Below are 25781 nucleotides of genomic sequence, written 5' to 3' on the forward strand. Positions count from 1 at the left end.
TTTTTTTCATAACAGAAATATTGTCCTACCCATGATTTTCTAAGTCTAAAAAGGGCCATCATTCTTGCAAAAAGCAGGACAGAGTTATGTTTCTTGATGTACAGCGTCCGCTTATGATGGTGAAAAACTGTTGCAAGTTTTAAAGCAATAGCTTTGACAGTTTAGGAGAAAAGCTGACCTAAACATAAAACTTAACCAAGAAAACTGATTTTCTAAGTCCAAAAGGGGCAATAATTATTGCAAAAAGCAGAATGGAGTTATGTTTCTTGATGTACAGGGTCAGCTTATGATGGTGAACAAGTGTTGCAAGTTTCAAAGCAATAGCTTTGATAGTTTAGGAGAAAAAGTTGACCTAAACATAAAACTTAACCAAGAAATCTGATATTTTCTAAGTACAAAAGGAGCCATAAATCTTGCAAAAAACGGATGGAGTTATTTTTCTTGCTGTACAGGGTCAGCTATGATGGTGAACAAGGTGTTGCAAGTTTTTAAAGCAATAGCTTTGATAGTTTTGGAGAAAAGCTGACCTAAACAAAAACTTTTAAACCCGGGACGCCGGCGCAGATGCCGACACCAATCAAGTGATGACAATAACTCATCATTTTTTTTCAAAAAATCAGATGAGCTAAAAACAAACAATTTCTTTTGTTATACAACATTATTATTTTCACTGAGCCTATTACATTTTGGTGGTAGTACTTTTTATAAAGGGAAGTCGAGAAACTGCGAGCCCACTACTAAAATTTTGTTGACATTAGTCTAATTCTGTTTTGTCCTGCTTACACTTATCATTCTAGACAAGATTGACTCTGACTTTGCCTCTGCCTTCTCCATGCAGTCTGATCAAGATCTACACTGTTCGCCATTCAGTCAGTATCTTTTTGGTATGCACCCCTTTTAACAGTAAATAATACTGTCCAAATAGAAAGATGGACAAGCTAATTATAGAAATTAAGCAGGGTAAGAGTTAACCACCTGGTAAAATAGCAGCATACTATATCACTTACTTGAGAAGAAACAATCTGATAGATTTTCTGATGGTTCTGTTTAATGACCAGTTCATTTGGGGGCATGGCTTGAGGGGTACTAGGAGAACTGTCATGGTTACTTCTGCTCAATGAAGACTTTTCTTCTTCATCTTTACCTGTAAATATAACATTACATTTACATTACTTAGGAGCAAACAAAATATTACATTAACCTTACCTCATAATTATATCGACACATTTACCTTACCTCATAATTATATTGACACATTTACATTACCTCATAATTATATCGACACATTTACATTACCTCATAATTACATCGGCACATTTACCTTACCTCATAATTATATTGACACATTTACATTACTTCATAATTATATCGACACATTTACATTACCTCATAGAACAACAAATTTACATTACCTAGCAGCATAATCTAACATTACATTCACAATTTATCTATGCAACCTTACACTTGCCTATAGCTCCGCCAGCACGATAGTTACTGCGGATACTAACAATACAGTGCCACAGATCAGAGTGTGAAATTGAAAAAAACTGCAAAGATGAGGACAACACTAGACCTTATTGTTTATAAAAATAGACAGGGAAATTACCAAAATATAATGTTGTGATTTTATAAAGATTTTTAATGCTCTTTTATTTTCTTTCCCTTGCAAAAGATGAATGAGCTGTCACAGTCAAGGTGACAGCATACTTTCTCGTCCTTCATTTTGTTTTCATTCAACACCTAATGCAACACTACCCTTATCTCAGAAGTTAAACAAAAAATTGATATTAGATTAATAACACAAAAATAATGTTTCCTTCATCTTTTACATTTTCCTACAGTCTGAGACTTTCTTAGTTTGGATGTAATCCCATAAGTATTTTGAGACAAACCAACAGGCAGACAGACAAACTGAAGGACATAAAACATCTCATATCCCAAATATATATGGTCTATGAATATTGTGACAAAATGCCCCTGAAACTCCAATAAGGTCGTTCCTTAAAATTGCTGCCTTTTAACAAAACTGCTTTCGATAGGTGCTACATAGTTCTTTCCCCTTTATTTTGCTGTTCAATCACTTTCTGTACTTATTTGAAGTAAATTAAAGCATTGATTGTATTCATTTTTCGTTAGATCATTTATAATTCTTCTGTTTATGATGCACTTTCGTACATGTATAATCAGTCATTGTCAGGACGGTGTTCATTAGAAATGAAAGTAAGTGTTTTTATCCAATCAGTGGACGTTTTACATAGTTATGTTCAGTAGCATTACGCATTTCCTAGAAGAATTTCCATTGGATAAGTATGTTAGCGCATACGCAGATCAAGAAGCAAGTCAAAGGACTTGGCTTCACTTTAGATGACCCTGAGTTTGCTGTTGGTATTCGAAGGAGACACATCGAAAATAATTAATTATTTAATTATTTATTTGTTGCACTAGTCAAGCTGGGACTTTGGGACGACAGTGCCAAGTAGACAATTTTAAAGCAAAAGAAAGGTTTTCTTTAGCTAGATATATTGAAAGGCATTGGAGGCCCGGGTCGTAGTACTCTAGTGGCATTTTAAGAGTCTTGTGGCTTATAATTGACCTTACACCAGATAGCCTATAGCCACGCCTACCAGTTTTCAGGGGGAACAATTCATGCTAGGCCCGACAAACAAAGGAATCAAATGGCGACGGCAGAAATATTTTGCCGGACATTCTAGTTGATTTCGGCATACGCTACCTCAATTCACACGTTTTCTAAAGTGAAAAGACCCAAAAACAACCGTTAATAAGGGATGTTCTGTAGCGAACATAAATTCTACAAAAAACAAAAATACCCTTGTTGTTAAAAGCCGGGAACTGCACCCGAGTATGAGGAAAACTAAACAAGGCAGGGGGCCGAGCGGAAAACACGTAAAAAAGACGGGGAAACTCTGAAACCATTTTTGCTGATTTTGTTGGGGGGGGGGGGTTTATTGTCCGTTTTTTTTTTTTCATTATAGAAACGTCAAATTTCGATTTCCCGGAAATCATGTAGGGTATGACTATATTAAGCAGACTAGAACACTGATTTTTATTAATTAAGGTTGAAATCAGACTGTGGATTCTGAATCCTATTTCAAAAAAAGAGGACCATGATGGTCCTGAATCGCTCACCTCTTCCCACTTTACCCAGTTTTGAGTATGACGTTGTTTTTTTCTATTATTTTTAAAATAGTGCCTGGTTTTGAACTTGACCTGGTATTTTCAAGATAAAAATTCTGACCAATTTTCATGAAGATCCATTGAAAAATATTTGGGCCTAGAGAGGTCACAAGGTTTTTTTCTATTATTTTACCTTTGACCTAGTTTTCGAAGGGACGTGACCCTGTTTTGAACTTTACCTAGATATCATCAAGGGAACATCTCACCATTTTCATGAAATCTCATAAAAAATATGGCCCTAGAGAGGTCACAAGGTTTTTCTATTTTTATACCTACTGGCCTAGTTTTTGACCGCATGTGACCCGTTTCGAATCTGCCTAGATTCATCAAGATGACTTCAGATTTAATTTTCTGAAAATCCATTGAAAAATATGCCTCTAGAGGGGTCAAAGATTTAATATTTTGACCTATGACCTATTTTTTTACCACAGTTGAACCCGTTTCAACTTGAATAAATCAAAGATGAACATTCAGACCACTTTCATACAGATCCCATGAAAGTATGGCCCTAGAGAGGTACAAGGTTTTTCTATTATTTGACTACTGACCTATTTTTGAACGCAGTTTTCCCCCGTTTCAAACTTTACCCAATTCTTAAAGGGGAACATTCTGACCAATTTTCATGAAGATTCTTTCACAAGTATGGCCTCTAGAGGTCCCAAGGTTTTTCTATTTTTAGACTATCTAGTTTTTGACGCAGTTGACCCCGTTTCGACTTGACCTAGATAAACAAGATGAAAATTAGACCAATTTTTCATACGATCCTGAAAAAATGCCTTTAGGAGTCCAAGGGTTTTTTTATTATTTGACCTATGACTATTTTGAAGGCAGTGACCACTTTTCGAACTTAACCTAGTTCATCAAAATGAAATTCAACACTTTTATCAGATCCATGAAAAATATGGGCCAAGGAGTCACAAGGTTTTTTTATTATTTGACCTACTGACCTAGTTTTTGAAGGCACGTGACCCACTTTCGAACTTGACCTAGATATCATCAAGATGAATATTCTGACCAATTTTTATGAAGATCTCATGAAATATATGGCCTCTAGAGAGGTCACAAGGTTTTTCTATTTTTAGACCTACTGACCTAGTTTTTGAAGGCACGTGACCCAGTTTCGAACTTGACCTAGATATCATCAAGATGAACATTCTGACCAACTTTCATACAGATCCCAGGTCACAAGGTTTTTCTATTATTTGACCTACTGACCTAGTTTTTGATGGCACGTGACCCAGTTTCGAACTTGACCTAGATATCATCAAGATGAACGTTCTGACCAATTTTCATGAAGATCTTGTGAAATATATGGCCTCTAGAGAGGTCACAAGTTTTTTTCTATTTTTAGACCTACTGACCTAGTTTTTGAAGGCACGTGACCCACTTTCGAACTTGACCTAGATATCATCAAGGTGAACATTCTGACCAATTTTCATGAAGACCTTGTGAAATATATGGCCTCTAGAGAGGTCACAAGGTTTTCTATTTTTAGACCTACTGACCTAGTTTTTGACGGCACGTGACCCAGTTGCGAACTTGACCTAGATATCATCAAGATAAACATTCTGACCAACTTTCATAAAGATCCCATGAAAAATGTGATCTCTAGAGTGGTCACAATCAAAAGTTTACGGACGGACACACGCACGGACGGAAGTTGGACACCGCACGATCAGAAAAGCTCACCTTGTCACTTTGTGACAGGTGAGCTAATAATTAGATAAATTAAAGATAAATTAAATAAGGTAATTTACATGTAAAAATTGTCACTTGTGTCATTTAAGAAACATCGGATTTCGAAATACCGGAACTCATTTAAGATGCTCATACCATTGTTTAACATTATTCAGATCAATAGCATTTAATGTCTAACACTTAGACATGATGTGTTTTAAGTATAAGTAAAGAAAGTTCTCTTATTTGAATTAAAATGTGTAAATGATAAATAAATAAGATATAGTCCAAGGCGATAATATAGTCCATACTCATATTTCAAGACATATACCGGTGCATCGCAGCTTAAAACAATGTTTGAGCCTACCAAATTTCTTTATAAAGTATACAGAATGAATGTATAATTTTTTGTTTAAGAACATATCTTCTTTTAATATACAAAATATGCTATTTTTTCTGGAATTTTAGACGAAGTTTACGCTGTCTATTAAACTGAGAGTGGATTTGGAATAGGGAAGTGCTCCAGTATTACACTCTCTTCCCTGTGTCTGATGTAAAGGTGTCATAACGTCACCTTTTATCATTTTGGAAGATTTTTCGGTGGTATTTATATTCTTTGACTGGCGAGTCCGGCACTAAGTTTGACAGACAAAATGGCGGCTAACAACAAGGCTTATCAGTTCTGTTATCTGATTGGTCAGTTGGAACCTGTCAATCAACACTGGCGTAAGGTCAATACTAGTTGCACCAGGACTTTAGGCTGATATTCCTACAAAGAACAGATAAGGGCATTCTGTGTCTTTACTGGTCATAGAAACCTGGGTCGTGGCATTCTGGTGGTTATTTTAGTAAGGTATTTTGCTGTAAGCTAAGGGTTATCTTTTTATATACATTTGTATTGTAGTTCTTGGCATTTTAAGTATCTTTAATTATTCTTCTGATTCTTTTATAAGCTAATCACTTTCGAATCATTCTTTTTAAATCACTAAGCAGATAGCTTGAGGAATATTTATATAATAGGCATTTCACTACAAAATCAGTTTGACAAGCAGTCATTAGAAAAATTATATATACGGCATTTTAAGTACTATCATTTTAGTGTTATTGCATTCTTATACTTTCTTGTCTTTTTATGATATTAGTGTATTTTTATCTAGACTGCTCGGATAAATATTAGCACCCACCGAAATTTGTTACAATATTACATACTTCATGTACCCTATAAATGTATGACTGAAAGCCACTGTTAAAAGTGTACATCTATATCTAAATATCTGTACACATTATATAATTATGGTCTGAGAGCATTACAGACTCATCTACATAATAAATGTACGACTGAGAGTCAAAATGCTGTGTAATTATAAATATCTGCTGTATGTATTTATGTATGGCCTATGAACTTCACAATACTGTATTTAAATATCTGCTGTACACATTATGTATGGCCTATGAACTTCACAATACTGTATTAAAATATCTGCTGTATGTATTTATGTATGGCCTATGAACTTCACAATACTGTATTTAAATATCTGCTGTACACATTATGTATGGCCTATGAACTTCACAATACTGTATTTAAATATCTGCTGTACACATTATGTATGGCCTATGAACTTCACAATACTGTATTAAAATATCTGCTGTATGTATTTATGTATGGCCTATGAACTTCACAATACTGTATTTAAATATCTGCTGTACACATTATGTATGGCCTATGAACTTCACAATACTGTATTTAAATATCTGCTGTACACATTATATCAATAACATTTACTAAAATCTGCCCACATTATGCTGTATCTAAATATCGACTGAATACACTATATATTAAAATCTTGAACAAAGTGACCCATCATATATATAGTTAAATATCTGTTGTACCATTATATCGCTAAATTGACAAGATTCTATAACATTACACAATGATACTGCTGTAATCAATTATGTATATAGTGTCTAGACTTTAAATCAAATGCCTACATAATGCTGTATATAAATCCTGTTAATTTGTTATGATACCCTTTATGTATGTTCTAGAAACTTTAAACAAATGCCCACATAATGCTGTGTTTAAATATCTGCTGTACACATTATGTATGATCTATTAACACTACACAATGACCTACATAATGCTGTATATAAATACCTGTTATATCCTTTATGTACAGTCTAAGAACTTTAAATAAATGCCTACATAATGCTGTATATGAATATCTGCTGTACCCGTTATGTATCATACATGAACAAAACATAACAACCTACATAATGCTGTATATAAATATTTGTACCCATTATGTATGGTCTAAGAACATTAAACAAATGCCTACATAATGCTGCATCTAAAAATCTGCTGTACCCATTATGTATGGTCTATGAACACTGCATACCTATCTAAAATATCTGCTGTATACATTATGTATGGTCTATGAACTTTATTCAGTAGCTTCCAGCAATCTTTGAAATCAATTCAGCTTGCTAAATAGAGCAATAAATGTCTTAACATTTATTTCCATGGCAATTTGAGCAATGGAAGATTGGTTTTAGCCTAATGACTTCATGTTATTTACATAAGAATAGAAGTGTCTGAGCTTTGGGATGCATTAATGTTCCAGAGCCTGATAGAAAATATTGACCTTTTATCTTTATACTCTTATATTCTGATTATTTCCCTTCCTAGAAGATTTGTATCTGCTTGCATCCAGATAATTTAAATTAACCAGAGAGCCAGCAATTACATGCCGTCATGAAGGAATAATTAAGGAAAATTAAACAATAATTCGGAACATTACACTTGAGGCATATGGTACTTTTACATACATTGTTTATATAGACCATAAGACTTCTGTTTTACAGAAGCAGGAAAAAAATGTATACTTTTTTTAACAAGTGAATCTTGCTTTGTTATTCATTCAAACTTCTCAACATTTTTTTAAAATTATGACTTAATTCTTATGGACAAGTTTTTACACAGTTTCAATTCTGGCCTAATACTAAACTGACACTAATTATTTGAAAAGAACTAGAACATATAATCTACTTGAATTTTTTTTCACCCTTTTGAAGGTAACACAGAGCTTATACACTTGACCAAGTCTGGACATGACGAGCTAAGTAGTGATGAGAAAAGCCCCAGTGAAGTAACACACAGTCACATTTACCTCTTTTGTTTTCTTTTGACTGAGTAAGCATTCTGTGCCATAAGTAGGTAAAACAATGTGATACAGTCAGATATATAAGTAGTTAAAACAATAAGATACAGTTAGTTATATAAGTAGTGGAAACAATGCTATACACTGTAGTAGACTTGTTTGTAGTGGAAACAATGTGATACACTTTCTTACATAAGTAGTGAAAACAATGTGATTTACTGTTATATAAGTAATAAAAGCTATGTGCCATACAATGTGATACATTTCCTTAATTCGTGGCCTCAATGCGAAACTAGTCTATGTGTATATAGAAATAGAAGCAGATAGACTAGTTTCGCGTTGAGGCCACATTATGTAAGTATTGAAAACAGTGTAATACACTCTGTAACACAAGATGTGAATCAATGTGATACATTTTGTTACAAAGGTAGTGAAAATAATGTGATTCACTTTTTTGTTGTGAAAGCAATGTGATACACTGTGATACAGTTTGCAATTAAGTAGTGAAAACAATGTCATAGAATGTGATATGCTTTGTTATATAAGTTGTGGATACAATGTGACTAAATGTGATATTTATATGCTTTGTTATATAAGATATGAAAACAGCATAATAGATTGTGATATGCTTTGATATTTAAGTAGTGAATACAATGTGACAGAATGTGATACACTGTTAAATAAATAGTGAAAACAGTGTGATATGCGTTGTTATATAAATAGTGAAAACAGTGTAATATTCTTTGTTATATAAGTATTGAAAACCGTGTAATATTTTTCTTTGTTATATAAGTAGTGAAATCAGTGCCATGGTTCTAATTTGTTTCTTTTGAAGTCTGCAATTCACATTAGAATTTTTGCTTTACTTTACAGCTTAAAAATATATAAATATACAAGTTTTTCTTACTGATTAACACAATGATATTCCTATTTGTTTTAAATATCAAGATATTTTTACATATAAGTTGAGGCACACTTCTCTTTAACCTAAATGATATCGACTAAAACTGGGGAAAATTTCCTACCAGTCACTTTGTGTTTGGCCATTTCACAAACGATTCTGTAATCAATGAGTTTGTTAATGCGTTATCGCACCACTTGACAACTGTTATTCCAATCAGAGAAAATTGATCATTGGTGTCCTGTCAACAACGCAGAATCTGATCCAGCAAATAGAAGCACATTATTGTGAAGCAAAAATTAATGGGAGAAAGAGATTAGTGTGACGTTACTTTATTAATTTAAACTATTTCTTGGTTTTGAGAGACTGAAGCTTGTGTGAACTGAGGCTTTTATGCAATGAGGTTTGAATACACTGAAGCTTGTGTGCACTGACGCTTGTGTACACTTAAGTTTGTGCACTTGTACTGGGGCTTGTGCACACTGACGCTTGTGTACACTGAAGTTTGTGCACCTGTACCGGGGCTTGTGCACACTGATGCTTGTGTACACTGAGGCTTGTGCACGCACACCGAGACTTGTGCATGCTCACTGAAGCGTGTGAAACACTGAGGCTTGTGGATGCACACTGAGGCTTGCAGATGCACACTGAGGTGTGTGGATGCACACTGAGGCTTGCAGATGCACACTGAGGCTTGTGGACACACACTGAGGCTTGTGAAACACTGAGGCTTGTGGATGCACACTGAGGCTTGCAGATGCACACTGAGGCATGTGGATGCACACTGAGGCTTGTGGATGCACACTGAGGCTTGCAGATGCACACTGAGGCTTGTGGATGCACACTGAGGCTTGTGAAACACTGAGGCTTGTTCACGCACACTGAAGCTTGTGAAACACTGACAGATGGGAAAAATGTCACACTGATCATGATTTATCATTCATTTATTGTAATAAACACTTTATTATTCAACATTTAACACACGTCAGTAAACTGCTCTATAAAATGCTAACTAAAATCTTCAGGATCGGACAAGTGTGATAATTCAAGGAACTAGCACCAGCACATTTTTCATAAAATAAGACTACAAGAGGGCCATGATGGCCCTATATCGCTCACCTGTTATCATTGCACTTGAGGACAAGAAGGTCCTCAGAAAAAATATCTAAGTCCAAAGGACAAGAACAACAAAGGAAAGAAATTTAAACAAAAAGAAAAAAAAATTCTTACAAGGTACAGATATGTCAAAATACACCTAAAATTGGAGGTACCATCCATGTTGTACCACAGAAAAGTCGTCTTGGTTTTTCCCTACGGCCTTTAATAAAAAAGTTACTAAAAATAAGCTATTTATATTAACGTAAAAGGGAAATAATCAAAAAGAAAATTATTTAAGTGAACAAAAGAAGGATCTGCCAAATAAATCTGTTGACATAAATGAAATTTCAGATCAGTATCTTCATTAGTTACGGAGATATACCAATTTTAATTTGAAATAAAGGGAGGTAATTTGACATAAAATCAGTCCATAGTTATCTACCCTGATTGGCTCAGTCCAACTAATGACAATAATGAAATTTCAAATAAGTCCTATAAGTACTTACTGATATAAATCCATTTTGACTACAATCAAGGCAGGTAATCAGATATAAAATAACTCTGGAATCTACAATTGGATCTGATTTGTCATGGAATCCAAGATTTATTGTTGTTGAAGATATTTTGAAAGTTTGTATCAAATTAAACCATAAATGAAGTCTCTATATGGCTGTAAAAGCCAAAACAGCCAATTTTGGACCTTTAAGGGCCCATAACTCTGGAACCCATGATGGAATCTGGCCAGTTCAAGAAAGGAATCAAGATCTTGTGGTGATACAAGTTGTGTGCAAGTTTGGTTAAAATCAAATCATAAATGAAGTTGCTATTGTGCAGACAAGGTCAAAATAGCTAATTCTGGCCCTTTCAGGGGCCATAACTCTAGAACCCATTATGGGATCTGGCCGGTTCAACAAAGGAACTAAGATCTTATGGCAATACAAGTTTTATGCAAGTTTTATTAAATTCAAATCATAAATGAAGCTACTATTGTGCAGACAAGGTCAAAATAGCTGATTCTGGCCCTTTCAGGGGCCATAACTCTGGAACCCATCATGGAATCTAGCCAGTTCAAGAAAGGAACCAAGATCTTATAGTGATACAAGTAGTGTGCAAGTTTGGTTAAAATCAAATCATAAATGAAGCTGCTATTGTGCAGACAAGGTCAAAATAGCTAATTCTAGCCTTTTCAGGGGCCATAACTCTGGAACCCATAATGGGATCTGGCCAGTTCAAGAAAGGAACCAAGATCTTATGGTGATACAAGTTGTGTGCCAGTCTGGTAAAAAATCAAATCATAAATGAAGCTGCTATTGTGCAGACAAGGTCAAAATAGCTGATTTTGGCCCTTTCAGGGGCCATAACTCTGAACCCATAATGGGATCTGGCCAGTTCAAGAAAGTTTCAAAAAAATCATAAATGAAACCACAATCGTGCAGACAAGAAACTGTTGACGCACGCATGGACGGACGCACGGACTGACGACGGACGACGGACGAAGGGTGATCACAAAAGCTCACCTTGTCACTATGTGACAGGTGAGCTAAAAAGTAATATCAATACAATAACACTGAATTAGAAAAATGGTCTGGACTGAATCTGAACCCATGGTAACATGCACAGAAGTTGAAGTGCTACCACTACGCCAGCATGCCATTGGATAACTATACCAGTTTTTTGAGAAATAATTTTTTTCGGAGTTAATGCAAAATGAACGACAGAATAGGATCTCCAAAAACATGAATTGCGCTAGCAATTCGAGCTTAATTTTCCGATCCTATTCTGTAGTTCATTTCGCATGAACCCCAGAAGAAATTAATTCATTTCTTATATTTACATTATATTTCCTTTCCATTTTTAAACAAAGTGATATTATAGATTGCACGCATTTTGTTGCATTTAACATTAAAATCAGCTTCCCGGCCATTGCGTTCACCAGACGGAACAACTGCGACGTCATCTAAGGAATGTTCTCCCTGACTATACGAGGACGTCATCAAAACAGTAGCCTGTTACCGTCTTTCCTTTTGCTGTTCATACAAAATGAACATCATAATTTTCAAAGGAAAAGTATAGAGCGAATGAAAATAATTTATTTAATGAAGATATTTTCAGGGTACAAATACAGTGCTGAATAACGTAAATGCCAAAAATTATTGAATAAGATTAATGAGTGCCAGGTAAATACTTACAGACAATACAGTCAATTTTCAGGAAAATGATCAACTTGTCACCTTCTTGGGGAATCATGCAAAATACTATGTCTTAATGTTTAGCAAAACATGTAATTTTTAGAATGGTTAGTTAGATGTTCAGCTTTTCTGATCAGTACTGCTGTACACTGATACAACCAGAATGATTAGACAATAGATATAAACAGAAAGACACTAAAACATGGCAGTGATCTAGTCCAGGAAAATCAAAGTCATAAATGAATTGTTCACCTCCATAAACATGACATTTCTTGCAGTAAAATGTATGAAGTATTGCTTTCTTTAATGGTTTACGACTGATTGTAACTTGTTTCTATCTTTTTAAGATAACACAACAGTGACACTTCAGGTAATTTAGCTGAAATATGTCAAAAATATTAGCAAGGAATTCCATACAAAGGATAAAATTTCTTGTATATGTTTTTTGGTTGCATAATGGATAATAACTTTCTAGCACAGGAGCTTAGAAAACTAGAAAATGCTTTTGTAAAAAAGCGCATGTCTCCCCCAATGCAAAGTCCTATAGGCAAGAAGTCAATAGGGATCAGGAGCGAAAGTCAAAGAGACACTGATGGTTGGCTGCAATAGGGATCATCTACTTGGCATGTCCAGTCATCCCGCTAAATTTCAACACTCTTGGCCTAGTGGTTCTCAAGTCACTGTTCAGGCTTCTGTGACCTTGACCTTTGATCAAGTGACCTCAAAATAAATAGGGGTCATCTACTCTGCATGTCCAATCATCCTATTAAGTTTCAACATTGTAGGTCAAGTGGTTCTCAAGTTATTTCCAAAAAATGATTTTACATATGAAGTTTCAACATTCTGGGTCGAGAGGTTCTCAAGTTATTGATTGGAAATGGTTTTCCATGTTCAGGCCCCTGTGGCCTTGACCTTTAACAGAGTGACCCTAAAATCGTTAGGGGTTATCTACTTTGCATGACCAATCATCCTATGAAGTTTCATCATTCTGGGTCAAGTGGTTCTCAAGTTACTGACCGGAAATGGTTTTCAATGTTCAGGCTCCTGTGACCTTGACCTTTCACAGAGTGACCCCAAAATCGTTAGGGGTCATCTACTTTGCATGAACAATCATCTTATTAAGTTTCAACATTCTGGGTCAAGTGGTTCTCAAGCTACTGACCAGAAATAGTTTTCAATGTTCAGGCCCCTGTGACCTTGACCTTTAATGGAGTGACCCCAAAATCAATAGGGGTCATGTACTCTTCATGACCAATCATCCTATGAAGTTTCAACATTCTGGGTCAAGTGGTTCTCTAGTTATTGATCGGAAATGGTTTTCAATGTTCAGGCCCCTTTGACCTTGACCTTTGACGGAGTGACCCCAAAATCAATAGGGGTCATCTACTCTTCATGACCAATCATCCTATGAAGTTTCAACATTTTGGGTCAAGTGGTTCTCTAGTTATTGATCGGAAATGGTTTTCAATGTTCAGGCCCCTGTGACCTTGACCTTGACGCAGTGACCCCAAAAACAATAGGGGTCGTCTACTCCAGCAGCCCTACAACCCTATGAAGTTTGAAGGTTCTAGGTCAAATGGTTCCCCAGTTATTGCTCGGAAATGAAGTGTGACGTACGGACGGACGGATGGACGGACGGAAGGACGGACAGGGCAAAAACAATATGTCTCCTTGGGGAGACATAACAAGAAATTGTCCATAGAGACAATATAAAGAAGAATATGTCTCTTGTTAATTGCTTGTATGGAGTATATGTACAAGCTACAGTCCCATCTTTAGTGCCCAATACATAGTACTGAGCAATAACAGAGACTGTAATCTACTTGTGGAATCATACATGATCTTCTCATCCCCACAGATGTGTGTTCTGCATATTTGTTTGTTAATGTTCTATTTTAGATGTTAAGTTTAATCTATTAACTGCATGTTCATAAGGCCTGAGAAAAAAAAATTCCAGTATCCCGACCTGCCCTAAATTTTTGGCCTGACCCTAAATGTTTTTATGGCCTTTCAGATTGTTTTTTCAACTTTTAAACAAAAAGTTGCAAAACTGCACTTTTTATGCTTTAAACATGGTCAGTGATGTTAGAAATCAACTAACTGATGCTCTAAAGGCATAACCCCCTTATTTGTATTGATTTTTTACACAAAAATAATTTCCGAGAACTCCCACAATTCTTTTTGTTAAGTCTAATGAATCACAGCACTGTCAATGATTTTGTGTTTGAAGTAAACATGCTACAAAAAGATAAAGGAAAAAGGAAAAAGAAATTGAATAAGGACAAAAATCCAACTTTACTGTGACTTAAATTTATTATTTTCATAAACCTGGCAAAGTTATATATTGGACAGCATACTGTTTTAAACTACAGGGAGAACTGGAGTATATTCAGCAACAAGATGGCTCTAGACCAGGTTTTTCTACTGGAGTATATTCAGCAACAAGATGGCTCTGAACCAGGTTTTTCTACTGGAGTATATTCAGCAACAAGATGGCTCTGAACCAGGTTTTTCTACTGCAGTATATTCAGCAACAAGATGGCTCTGAACCAGGTTTTTCTACTGGAGTATATTCAGCAACAAGATGGCTCTGAACCAGGTTTTTCTACTGGAGTATATTCAGCAACAAGATGGCTCTGAACCAGGTTTTTCTACTGGGGCATATTCAGCAACAAGATGGCTCTGAACCAGGTTTTTCTACTGGAGTATATTCAGCAACAAGATGGCTCTAAACCTGGTTTTTCAATGATTTATGCATGTTTCGTATCTTACTTATAAAAATTGTCCAAAAACAGTAAAAGACATTTTCTGAATTTGGCACATTTGTACATGGTGACTTTTTTTTACAACAGTTTATCTAAAAATCTGATTCTATAGTGTTTTTAACAAAGATGACTCTGAGAAAAAAGTTTAAACTGGTCAGCAGAAAATTTCCATGGGAGCTGGTTTGGCAAATGGATGTTGTAAACTAAATCACTGGAAACTATAAAGGTACTAGTAGACTGTACAAATCATTATGAAAACATGGCAGTACAGCTAGTAAGATAGATATAGCTAGAGCTGCTTTTGAGAAAAGCGCATGTCAGTCCCACAACTGCCTAATCATCTGAATAGAAGTATATGATGCCTTCTCAGACTTTGAGCGCTTTGATTATCAAAAACAAGTTTCAAGGGCCATAATTCCAAAGTGCCTAGGCCGATTTGGTTACTTTTCTTAAATAATAGCACTCGTGGTCTATAATAGTTATTGAGCAGTATATACTATATTACATTCTGTGATGTTTAGGTTTAACTGGAATATTCTAGAAGTGATATTTAAGTAACAATTACATTTCAGAAAAAAAGAACAAATAAAACAAGACAAAGTTATAACTTCTATTTGCTGCTTTGCATGTATAATGTCCCGTCTGCTGTAAACACTCTATTGTTTAGACCAGAGTTAAAGTTAATTGATGGAGAGTCTCCCTGGTGTAGACAATTCAGTTTTAGGGGCTCTTTGGATTAACAAGCTGTTACATGACTACTTTAATTTCAAATTAAGTTGGTCACATGTAACTAACATAATTATATGGAGAATATAGATTTGATGAAGCATTCTTCATATAAATATAATACTATCAACATGATCTGTATTTGTATTCTATATAATTACTGGTATGAATAACATCTCATTTAATTATTTACCAGCATTGAAACTGGAATGTGTAATCTAATATGGTGTTCTATGATTAGATATCTGGCAAATTCCAGAAGCCAGCATAGTTTAAATACAAATAAACGATAAACATTTCTGATAACTGTATACCTTGATTTTATCATGTGAAAGAAATCAAACAACAACATTCTTTGTGAAATAAACTTGGCTTCAATTGACAAATCATCTTTTGTTTACATGAAACTGGTCTATCTGTATATAGAAATAGAAGCAGATAGATCAGTTTCACTCTAAGCCCTCAATCAACGAATAATTTATTTCAGCTACTGTAGATGCAACTTGTCAGTTAGCAATTGTTAAAGGATTGTATATTCTGAAATGTTTCGCTGTTTGACATACCAACAGGCAAAGGTATGATATTGTCTATAAAAGCGAATGACTAATTGTGCCTTTAAACTAAGAAACTAGAGTATCCAACTTCTACACTTCCATTCTCACCCTAAGGTTAACAGAGAATTAGCTTGTTTTAGCAGGTTTTATCAGCGTACAATTTTATAAAGTAGCTGCGATGTATTTTGCTTTGTACATAATAAATCTACATTTTGTAAAATCTGACTTATGATTATTGCTTTCTTATATATTTGTCAAAGGTTTCAGTACTTGGTTCAATTAGTAGGAAGTATTATTGAATCTACTGTTTTTGATTTCCTCCATTTATAGCACTTATCATGTGCAATATTGAAAGTAGGGTTTATCAACAATGTCATTTTGATACTCTCTGTTTGGACAACTGTTTCTTCTGTTTTCAACAAAAAATTAAAAGTTTTATAGAACTTTAAAATCCTCTTACTGGGGACAATAAATATTTCCGGTGTTCTGTGAGAAAGCAATGAAGATATTGTGTGTTCACTGACATGCAAACTGCTGCTTGTTGTCCTGATATTATTTCCCTGTAATTGAATTGTCACTAGGTTATAAGCCAGCAATGAATTTAACAGGCAATTATCCTGGTAATGACATGGAACTCTGGAAGCACATTCTCCTATCATCCAAGTGATTACCATAATTCCTTGGCGAGGATGATGATATATTGTATGCCGAGGTAATTGAATCAACTTGATATCTTCTTTATATATTACATTAAAGTTACTTGACAATTTTGTATGATTGTTGATAATCAAATTTGGTATATCCATACACTCTGTATGTATCTCAGCAAATAATTCCAGCCTGCTTTATATGTGTTCTCATTTTGCTCCAGTTGTTTATCTTGGTTGGGAAACATTTGTATCAGGTAATATTAAAATCCCTTAATAGATGACAGAGTTATTGACCATACAGGATAAAAACCCTATTGGCATTTGACCTCCAAGTGTGACCTTTACCTTTGCGTTAGGGTTCTGGGTATTGCGCATGACATGTCGTCTGATTATGGGGAGTATCTATGCCAAGTAATATTGTAATCCCTTGATGGATGACCAAATTCTGGACCTGACACAAAACAGACCCTGGTCATGCCATGTTAACATTTGACTGCCAAGTGTGATCTTGACCTTTAGGCTAGGGGTTTGAAAGTTGTGCATGACACATTGTCTTATGGAGTACATTTGTACCAAGTAAAATAAATATGTATTGTTGAGTTACAGACCAAACAGAAAAAAGCCCTGTTGACTTTTAATCAGTGTGACCTTGACTTTTGAACTAGGGGTCCAAGTTTTGCACATGACACCTTGTCTCATCATGGGGAACAATTGTGCCAAGTAATATTAAAATCCCTTGATGAATAACAGAGTTATGGACTGGACACAAAATTGCGGACAGATGGACAGACAGATCCTATAGCCCCCAAAACTGGTTTTCAACCAATAGGGGACTTAATACTGGAATCAGTAAAGTTTTTTTAATGTGTTAATCAAATATTCAAACCTATGGCAAAAAAATGAGATAACAATTTACCATAAAAGGAAATGACAAGAAATGAAGCTTTTATGTTCATATCAAATAGTGTGGCAGCCATGCAATATCTAATCCACTCACAGTCTATAGAAACATCAGCCCGATTAACAGTTTCAGGAAAATATAACAAATATCAGTTTGGCAGATGAATATCATAGAAAATAAATTATCTTGTGTAAAAATTCTTAGAGGCCTGCACAAAATTATAGAAAATCTAGAAACTAAATCAATAAGCAATTTGCTTCTTTATTTCTTTCTGACATTAGAAAAGGAAAGATCTCTGCGAGATTGAGACAAATTTGGCACAGTGAAATCATTAATCATAATGTAACACATAATTTTGTACACATATTTGACTCATACCGTGTAACAGACAACTTAAATGCCTATCTTTAACATCTGTTTGGCACGTAATCTTGCTATTTGACTGTCTCATCTCAGCAAAATTCTTAATCAGTTCCAACATGGTTAATGAAAAATTGTCTCCATTATATCCCAGTGCAGGGAAATGCTCTTAAACAATTTACTACACTTAATTATAAGTCATGAGATACTTTCCTACTGTTTTCCTACTGCTTACAACTGAAACAAGTGATGACCTCGGCAACTTTCCTACTGCTTACAACTGAAACAAGTGATGACCTCGGCAACTTTCCTACTGCTTACAACTGAAACAAGTGATGACCTCGGCAACTTTCCTACTGCTTACAACTGAAACTAGTGATGACCTCGGCCACTTTCCTACTGCTTACAACTGAAACTAGTGATGAGCTCGGCAACTTTCCTACTGCTTACAACTGAAACAAGTGATGACCTCGGCAACTTTCCTACTGCTTACAACTGAAATAAGTGATGACCTCGGCAACTTTCCTACTGCTTACAACTTAAACTAGTGATGAGTTCAGCAACTTTCCTACTGCTTACAACTGAAACAAATGATGACCTTGGCAACTTTCCTACTGCTTACAACTGAAATAAGTGATGACCTCGGCAACTTTCCAACTGCTTACAACTGAAATAAGTGATGACCTCGGCAACTTTCCTACTGCTTACAACTTAAACTAGTAATGAGCTCAGCAACTTCCCTACTGCTTACAACTGAAACAAGTGATGACCTTGGCAACTTTCCTACTGCTTACAACTGAAATAAGTGATGACCTCGGCAACATTCCTACTGCTTACAACTGAAACTAGTGATGACCTCGGCAACTTTCCTATTGCTTACAACTGAAACTTTCCTACTGCTTACAACTGAAACTAGTGATGAGCTCAGCAACTTTTCTACTACTTACAACTAAAACTAGTGATGAGCTCAGCAACTTTCCTTACAACTGAAACTAGTGATGAGCTCAGCAACTTTCCTACTGCTTACAACTGAAAAAAGTGATGAGCTCAGCAACTTTCCTACTGCTTACAACTGAAACTAGTGATGAGCTCAGCAACTTCCCTACTGCTTACAACTGAAACTAGTGATAACTCAGCAACTTTCCTACTACTTACAACTGAAACAAGTGATGAGCTCAGCAACTTTCCTACTGCTTACAACTGAAATAAGTGATGACCTCAGCAACTTTCCTACTGCTTGCAACTGAAACTAGTGATGAGCTCAGCAACTTTCCTCGCAACTGAAACTAGTGATGACCTCAGCAACTTTCCTGCTGCTTACAACTGAAATAAGTGATGACCTCAGCAACTTTCCTACTGCTTACAACTGATGACCTCAGGAACTTTCCTATTGCTTACAACTGAAACATGCAATCACATCAGAAATGTGCAAACAGCAAACACAAGTAATTTTATTATAGCTTTCTTGTTCACAAAGAAATTAACAAAATCATACATGGTCGTATATTTAAGATTTAAGTCAGCACAGAATCCTTCCAGTAGTGTTAATCCAGCAATAATACCAGCAGTACTGACAATCTTCAATTTGTACATATAATCTACAATGCACTCAAGTAGGACAGACAAACAACAAGAAATCCAGAAGTAGTAATGATCCATCAAGTAATCCAGTAGTAGTGATAATCCATCAAGTAATACAGTAGTAGTGATAATCCATCAAGTAATCCAGTAGTAGTGATAATCCATCAAGTAATCCAGTAATAGTGACAATCCATCAAGCAATCCAGTAGTAGTGATAATCCATCAAGCAATCCAGTAGTAGTGATAATCCATCAAGTAATCCAGTAGTAGTGATAATCCATCAAGTAATCCAGTAATAGTGACAATCCATCAAGCAATCCAGTAGTAGTGATAATCCATCAAGCAATCCAGTAGTAGTGATAATCCATCAAGTAATACAGTAGTAGTGATAATCCATCAAGTAATCCAGTAGTAGTGATAATCCATCAAGCAATCCAGTAGTAGTGATAATCCATCAAGCAATCCAGTAGTAGTGATAATCCATCAAGTAATCCAGTAGTAGTGATAATTCATCAAGTAATACGGTAGTAGTGATAATCCATCAAGTAATCCAGGAGTAGTGACAATCCATCAAGTACTCCAGTTATAGTGACCAACCATCAAGTAATACAGTAGCATTGACAATCCATCAAGCAATCCAGTAGCACTGACAATCCATCAAGCAATGAAGTAGTAGTGACAATCCATTAAGTAATCCAGTAGTATTGACAATCCATCAAGCAATCCAGTTATAGTGACAAACCAACAAGCAATCCAGTAGCATTGACAATCCATCAAGCAATCCAGTAGCACTGACAATCCATCAAGCAATCCAGTAGTAGTGACAATAAATTAAGTTAACCAGTAGCATTGACAATCCATCAAGCAATCCAGTAGTAGTGACAATCCATTAAGTAATCCAGTAGTAGTGACAATCCATCAAGCAATCCAGTAGTAGTGGCAATCCATCAAGCAATTCAGCAGTAGTGATAATGTGATAAGTGACAAAGCATCAAGCAATCCAGTAGTATTGACAATCCATCAAGCAATCCAGTAGTAGTGATGATCCATCAAGCAATCCGGTAGTAGTGACAACCCATCAAGCAATCCAGTAGTAGTGATAATCCATCAAGCAATCAAATAGTAGTGACACTCCATCAAGTAATCCAGTAGTTGTGACACTCCATCAAGCAATCCAGTAGTAGTGACAATCCATCAAGCAATCCAGTAGTAGTGACAATCCATCAAGCAATCCAGTAGTAGTGACAACCCATCAAGCATTCCAATAGTAGTGACATGTCAATCCATCAAACAATCCAGTAGTAGTGATAATCCATCAAGCAATCCAGTAGTAGTGACAATCCATCAAGTAATCCAGTAGTTGTGACACTCCATCAAGCAATCCAGTAGTAGTGACAATCCATCAAGCATTCCAGTAGTAGTGACAACCCATCAAGTAATCCAGTAGTAGTGACATGTCAATTCATCAAGCAATCCAGTAGTAGTGATAATCCATCAAACAATCCAGTTGTAGTGACAATCCATCAAGTAATCCAGTAGTTGTGACAATCCATAAAGAAATCCAGTAGCATTGACAATGCATCAAGCAATCCAGTAGTAGTGACAATCCATCAAGCAATCCAGTAATAGTGACAATCCATCAAGTAATCCAGTAGTTGTGACACTCCATCAAGCAATCCAGTAGTAGTGACAAACCATCAAGCAATCCAGTAGTAGTGACAATCCACCAAACAATCCAGTAGTTGTGACAATCCATCAAGTAATCCAGTAGTTGTAACAAACCATCAAGCAATCCAGTAGTAGTGACAACCTATCAAGCATTCCAATAGTAGTGACATGTCAATCCATCAAGTAATCCAGTAGTAGTGACAACCAATCAAGCAATCCAATAGTAGTGACATGTCAATCCATCAAGTAATCCAGTAGTAGTGACAACCAATCAAGCAATCTAGTAGCAGTGACAATCCATCAAGCAATCCAGTAGTAGTGACAATCCATCAAAAAATCCAGTAGTAGTGACAAACCATCAAGCAATCCAGTAGTAGTGACAATCCATCAAGCAATCCAGTAGTAGTGACAATCCACCAAACAATCCAGTAGTAGTGACAATCCATCAAGTAATCCAGTAGTAGTGACAATCCATCAAGTAATCAAGTAGTAGTGACAATCCATCAAGTAATCCAGTAGTAGTGACAATCCATCAAGAAATCCAGTAGTTGTGACAAACCATCAAGCAATCCAGTAGTAGTGACAATCCATCAAGTAATCCAGTAGTTGTGACAATCCATCAAGTAATCCAGTAGTAGTGACAAACCATCAAGTAATCCAGTAGTTGTGACAAACCATCAAGTAATCCAGTAGTAGTGACAACCAATCAAGTAATCCAGTAGCATTGACAATCCATCAAGTAATCCAGTAGTAGTGACAACCAATCAAGTAATCCAGTAGCATTGACAATCCATCAAGCAATCCAGTAGTAGTGACAATCCATTAAGTAATCCAGTAGTAGTGACAATCCATCAAGCAATCCAGTAGTAGTGACAATCCATCAAGCAATCCAGTAGTAGTGACAAACCATCAAGTAATCCAGTGGTAGTGACAATCCATCAAGCAATCCAGTAGTAGTGACAAACCATCAAGCAATCCAGTAGTAGTGACAATCCATCAAGTAATCAAGTAGTAGTGACAATCCATCAAGTAATCCAGTAGTTGTGACAAACCATCAAGCAATCCAGTAGTAGTGACAATCCATCAAGTAATCCAGTAGTTGTGACAATCCATCAAGTAATCCAGTAGTAGTGACAAACCATCAAGTAATCCAGTAGTTGTGACAAACCATCAAGTAATCCAGTAGTTGTGACAATCCATCATGTAATCTAGTAGTAGTGACAACCAATCAAGCAATCCAGTAGCACTGACAATCCATCAAGCAATCCAGTAGTAGTGACAATCCATTAAGTAATCCAGTAGTAGTGACAATCCATCAAGCAATCCAGTAGTAGTGACAATCCATCAAGTAATCCAGTAGTAGTGACAATCCATCAAGCAATCCAGTAGTAGTGACAAACCATCAAGTAATCCAGTAGTAGTGACAATCCATCAAGCAATCCAGTAGTAGTGACAAACCATCAAGCAATCCAGTAGTTGTGACAATCCATCAAACAATCTAGTAGTAGTGACAATCCATCAAGCAATCCAGTAGTAGTGACCAACCATCAAGTAATCCAGTAGTAGTGACAATCCATCAAACAATCCAGTAGTAGTGACAATCCATCAAGCAATCCAGTTGTAGTGACAAACCATCAAGCAATCCAGTAGTAGTGACAAACCATCAAGCAATCCAGTAGTTGTGACAATCCATCAAGCAATCCAGTAGTAGTGACAATCCATCAAAAAATCCAGTAGTAGTGACAATCCATCAAGTAATCCAGTAGTTGTGACAATCCATCAAGCAATCCAGTAGTAGTGACAATCCATCAAGTGATCTGGTAGTAGTGATAATCCATCAAACAATCCAGTAATAGTGACAATCCATCAAGTAATCCAGTAGTTGTGACACTCCATCAAGCAATCCAGTAGTTGTGACAATCCATCAAGCAATCCAGTAGTAGTGACAATCCATCAAGCGATCTGGTAGAAGTGATAATCCATCAAACAATCCAGTAATAGTGACAATCCATCAAGTAATCCAGTAGTTGTGACACTCCATCAAGCAATCCAGTAGTTGTGACAAACCATCAAGCAATCCAGTAGTAGTGACAACCCATCAAGCATTCCAATAGTAGTGACATATCAATCCATCAAGCAATCCAGTAGTAGTGACAATCTATCAAGTAATCCAGTAGTTGTGCCAATCCATCAAGCAATCCAGTAGTAGTGACAATCCATCAAGGGGAATGAATTTTTTTCATACCAGAAAATCCAGGTATACTAAAGCCGTACGTCGGGCCACAGCTATCTACCCTCTCTACCCTTGAAGGTCTAAATTACTATTTACAAACAAACAAATCTTTTAGCATGACCTACATACTTTTATATCTTATTCTGATATCTGTTACGGCTGAAAGAACATTTCTACTCTTCCTCAATTCCAGAATGGACAACTTTCACGCCATCTATGATTAATTGTGATTAATTGGTATCGCATGAAAAATCCCCATTAGAATGACTGCAACTTAATTAGCTGTCTAGGAACAGATGCATTACCATATCTGTTCAAGGAAGCAGAATATTGCCTGATGTAAACAGCCTGAACATCAACTGCTTATAGTTATACTAGCATATCTTTAAATGAAATCATTTGTTTGAAATTGGGACTCTTACTTTGCTGTCAGTCAGCAATAACCTACACAATGAATATAAGTATTATGCAACACGTCTTACTTACTTTTAACTTTATCTATCTCAACAGACTGGTTACTTAAAGTTTCTACTTTTTCATGTTGACAGGGGACAGTCTGTGCAACACTCAGCTTATGGCACACTTCAAACGCCTGACCAATTGTTCGAACAATACGCATCGCTTGCTCCTGTAAAATACAAATTAAACTTTCAACTAAAATGAACAGACTTTTATTACAAATATTTAATCATAATATGAAGTAACTAAACTATTTCAGGAAAAATACCACACTTAATTAACTTTTCATCACTATAAACCATCTGTCATACATGTGTACAAATGTACTACAAAGAATGCTTGATTGAAATAACACTGATCTTATAAATTAATCATATATTGAATGAGCTTCTGTTCAATACTTTATATCAAAAATTGTTCACTTATCAACTAATTGAAAACGGAAAAATGGAAATAGTAAAATTTAATTCCTCACCAGATCATGCCTGTCACACACACTATATTACTTGATCAATATCTGACTATAATAACTTTATACGTTTTATTACATTTTATTACCTTTTTATATATATTTTATTACCTTTTTATAAGACTTGAAAACATTACATTTAAACACGTTAGTTGGTCCATCTCTTGCAATGTAACTCCAGATCTTCAAGTCTTGGGAGTCATGTGATACGTAGAATATCCTAAAATATACACACCACTCTCTCAACAATGGGCACACAAAAAACAGAACCTCAAAAATAATTATATAATGGCAGAATTCTTTTTAAAACAAGAGATCACAGAGTGATCTTGGCGCCCACCAATGTGCCATTTTTGAGTGTTCCAAATTTCAAGACTTACTGACTAGCTCAAGGTCAAATTTCATTTCCGTACACAACACAAATCTATGCAAGTGGTCCAAATTTGAAGGCTGTAGCTTGAGAAATGTAAAAGTAGGTCACTAGGTCAAAATCAAGGTCAAATTTTACTTCGGAATACAAAACTATGCATGTGGTCCAAATATGAAGCCTGTACTTCAAAAATGTGAAAGTAGGTCACTAGGTCAATGTAAAGGTCAAAGTTTGTTTCGGTACACAAAACTATGCATGTGGTCCAAATCTGAAGGCTGTAGCTTGAGAAATGTAAAAGTAGGTCACTAGGTCAAAATCAAGGTCAAATTTTATTTCGGAATACAAAACTATGCATGTGGTCCAAATTTGAAGCCTGTACCTTAAAAATGTGAAAGTAGGTCACTAGGTCAATGTAAAGGTCAAAGGTCATTTCAGTACACAAAACTATGCAAGTGGTCCAAATTGAAGGCTGTAGCTTGAGAAATGTAAAAGTAGGTCACTAGGTCAAAATCAAGGTCAAATTTATTTCAGAATACAAAACTATGCATGTGGTCCAAATTGAAGCCTGTATCTTCAAAATGAGAAAGTAGGTCACTAGGTCAATGTCAAGGTCAAAGTTTTTTTCAGTAAACAAAACTATGCATGTATCCAATTTGAAGGCTGTAGCTTGAGAAATGTGAAAGTAGGTCACTAGGTCAAAATCAATGTCAAATTTCATTTTGAAACACGAAACTATGCATATGGTCCAAATTTGATGCCTGTACCTTCAAAAATGTGAAAGTAGGTCACTAGGTCAAAATAAAGGTCAAAGTTTTTTCCAGTGCACA

At 35.7% G+C, this 25781-nt stretch overlaps 1 protein-coding gene across 4 annotated transcripts in view; it reads right to left on the bottom strand.

The window, feature by feature from the left end:
• LOC123554828 (carboxyl-terminal PDZ ligand of neuronal nitric oxide synthase protein-like) overlaps positions 1 to 25781 on the bottom strand; it is a 106913-nt gene that overhangs the window by 23735 nt on the left and 57397 nt on the right. For all 4 annotated transcript variants that reach the window (XR_008367465.1, XM_045345188.2, XM_045345204.2 and 1 more), the window contains exons 6-8: positions 24696 to 24804; positions 24143 to 24284; positions 1008 to 1144 (exon numbers count right to left, since the gene is read on the bottom strand). Coding sequence is in view for 3 of the 4 variants with exons in the window: in XM_045345188.2 (XP_045201123.1) it covers positions 1008 to 1144; positions 24143 to 24284; positions 24696 to 24804 (388 nt within the window). In the remaining variant the exon portion in view is untranslated. The remainder of the gene's footprint in view (positions 1 to 1007; positions 1145 to 24142; positions 24285 to 24695; positions 24805 to 25781) is intronic.

The sequence above is a fragment of the Mercenaria mercenaria genome, chromosome 15 (genome assembly GCF_021730395.1).
Source record: "Mercenaria mercenaria strain notata chromosome 15, MADL_Memer_1, whole genome shotgun sequence".
In the NCBI taxonomy this organism is placed as follows: Eukaryota; Metazoa; Mollusca; class Bivalvia; order Venerida; family Veneridae; genus Mercenaria; species Mercenaria mercenaria.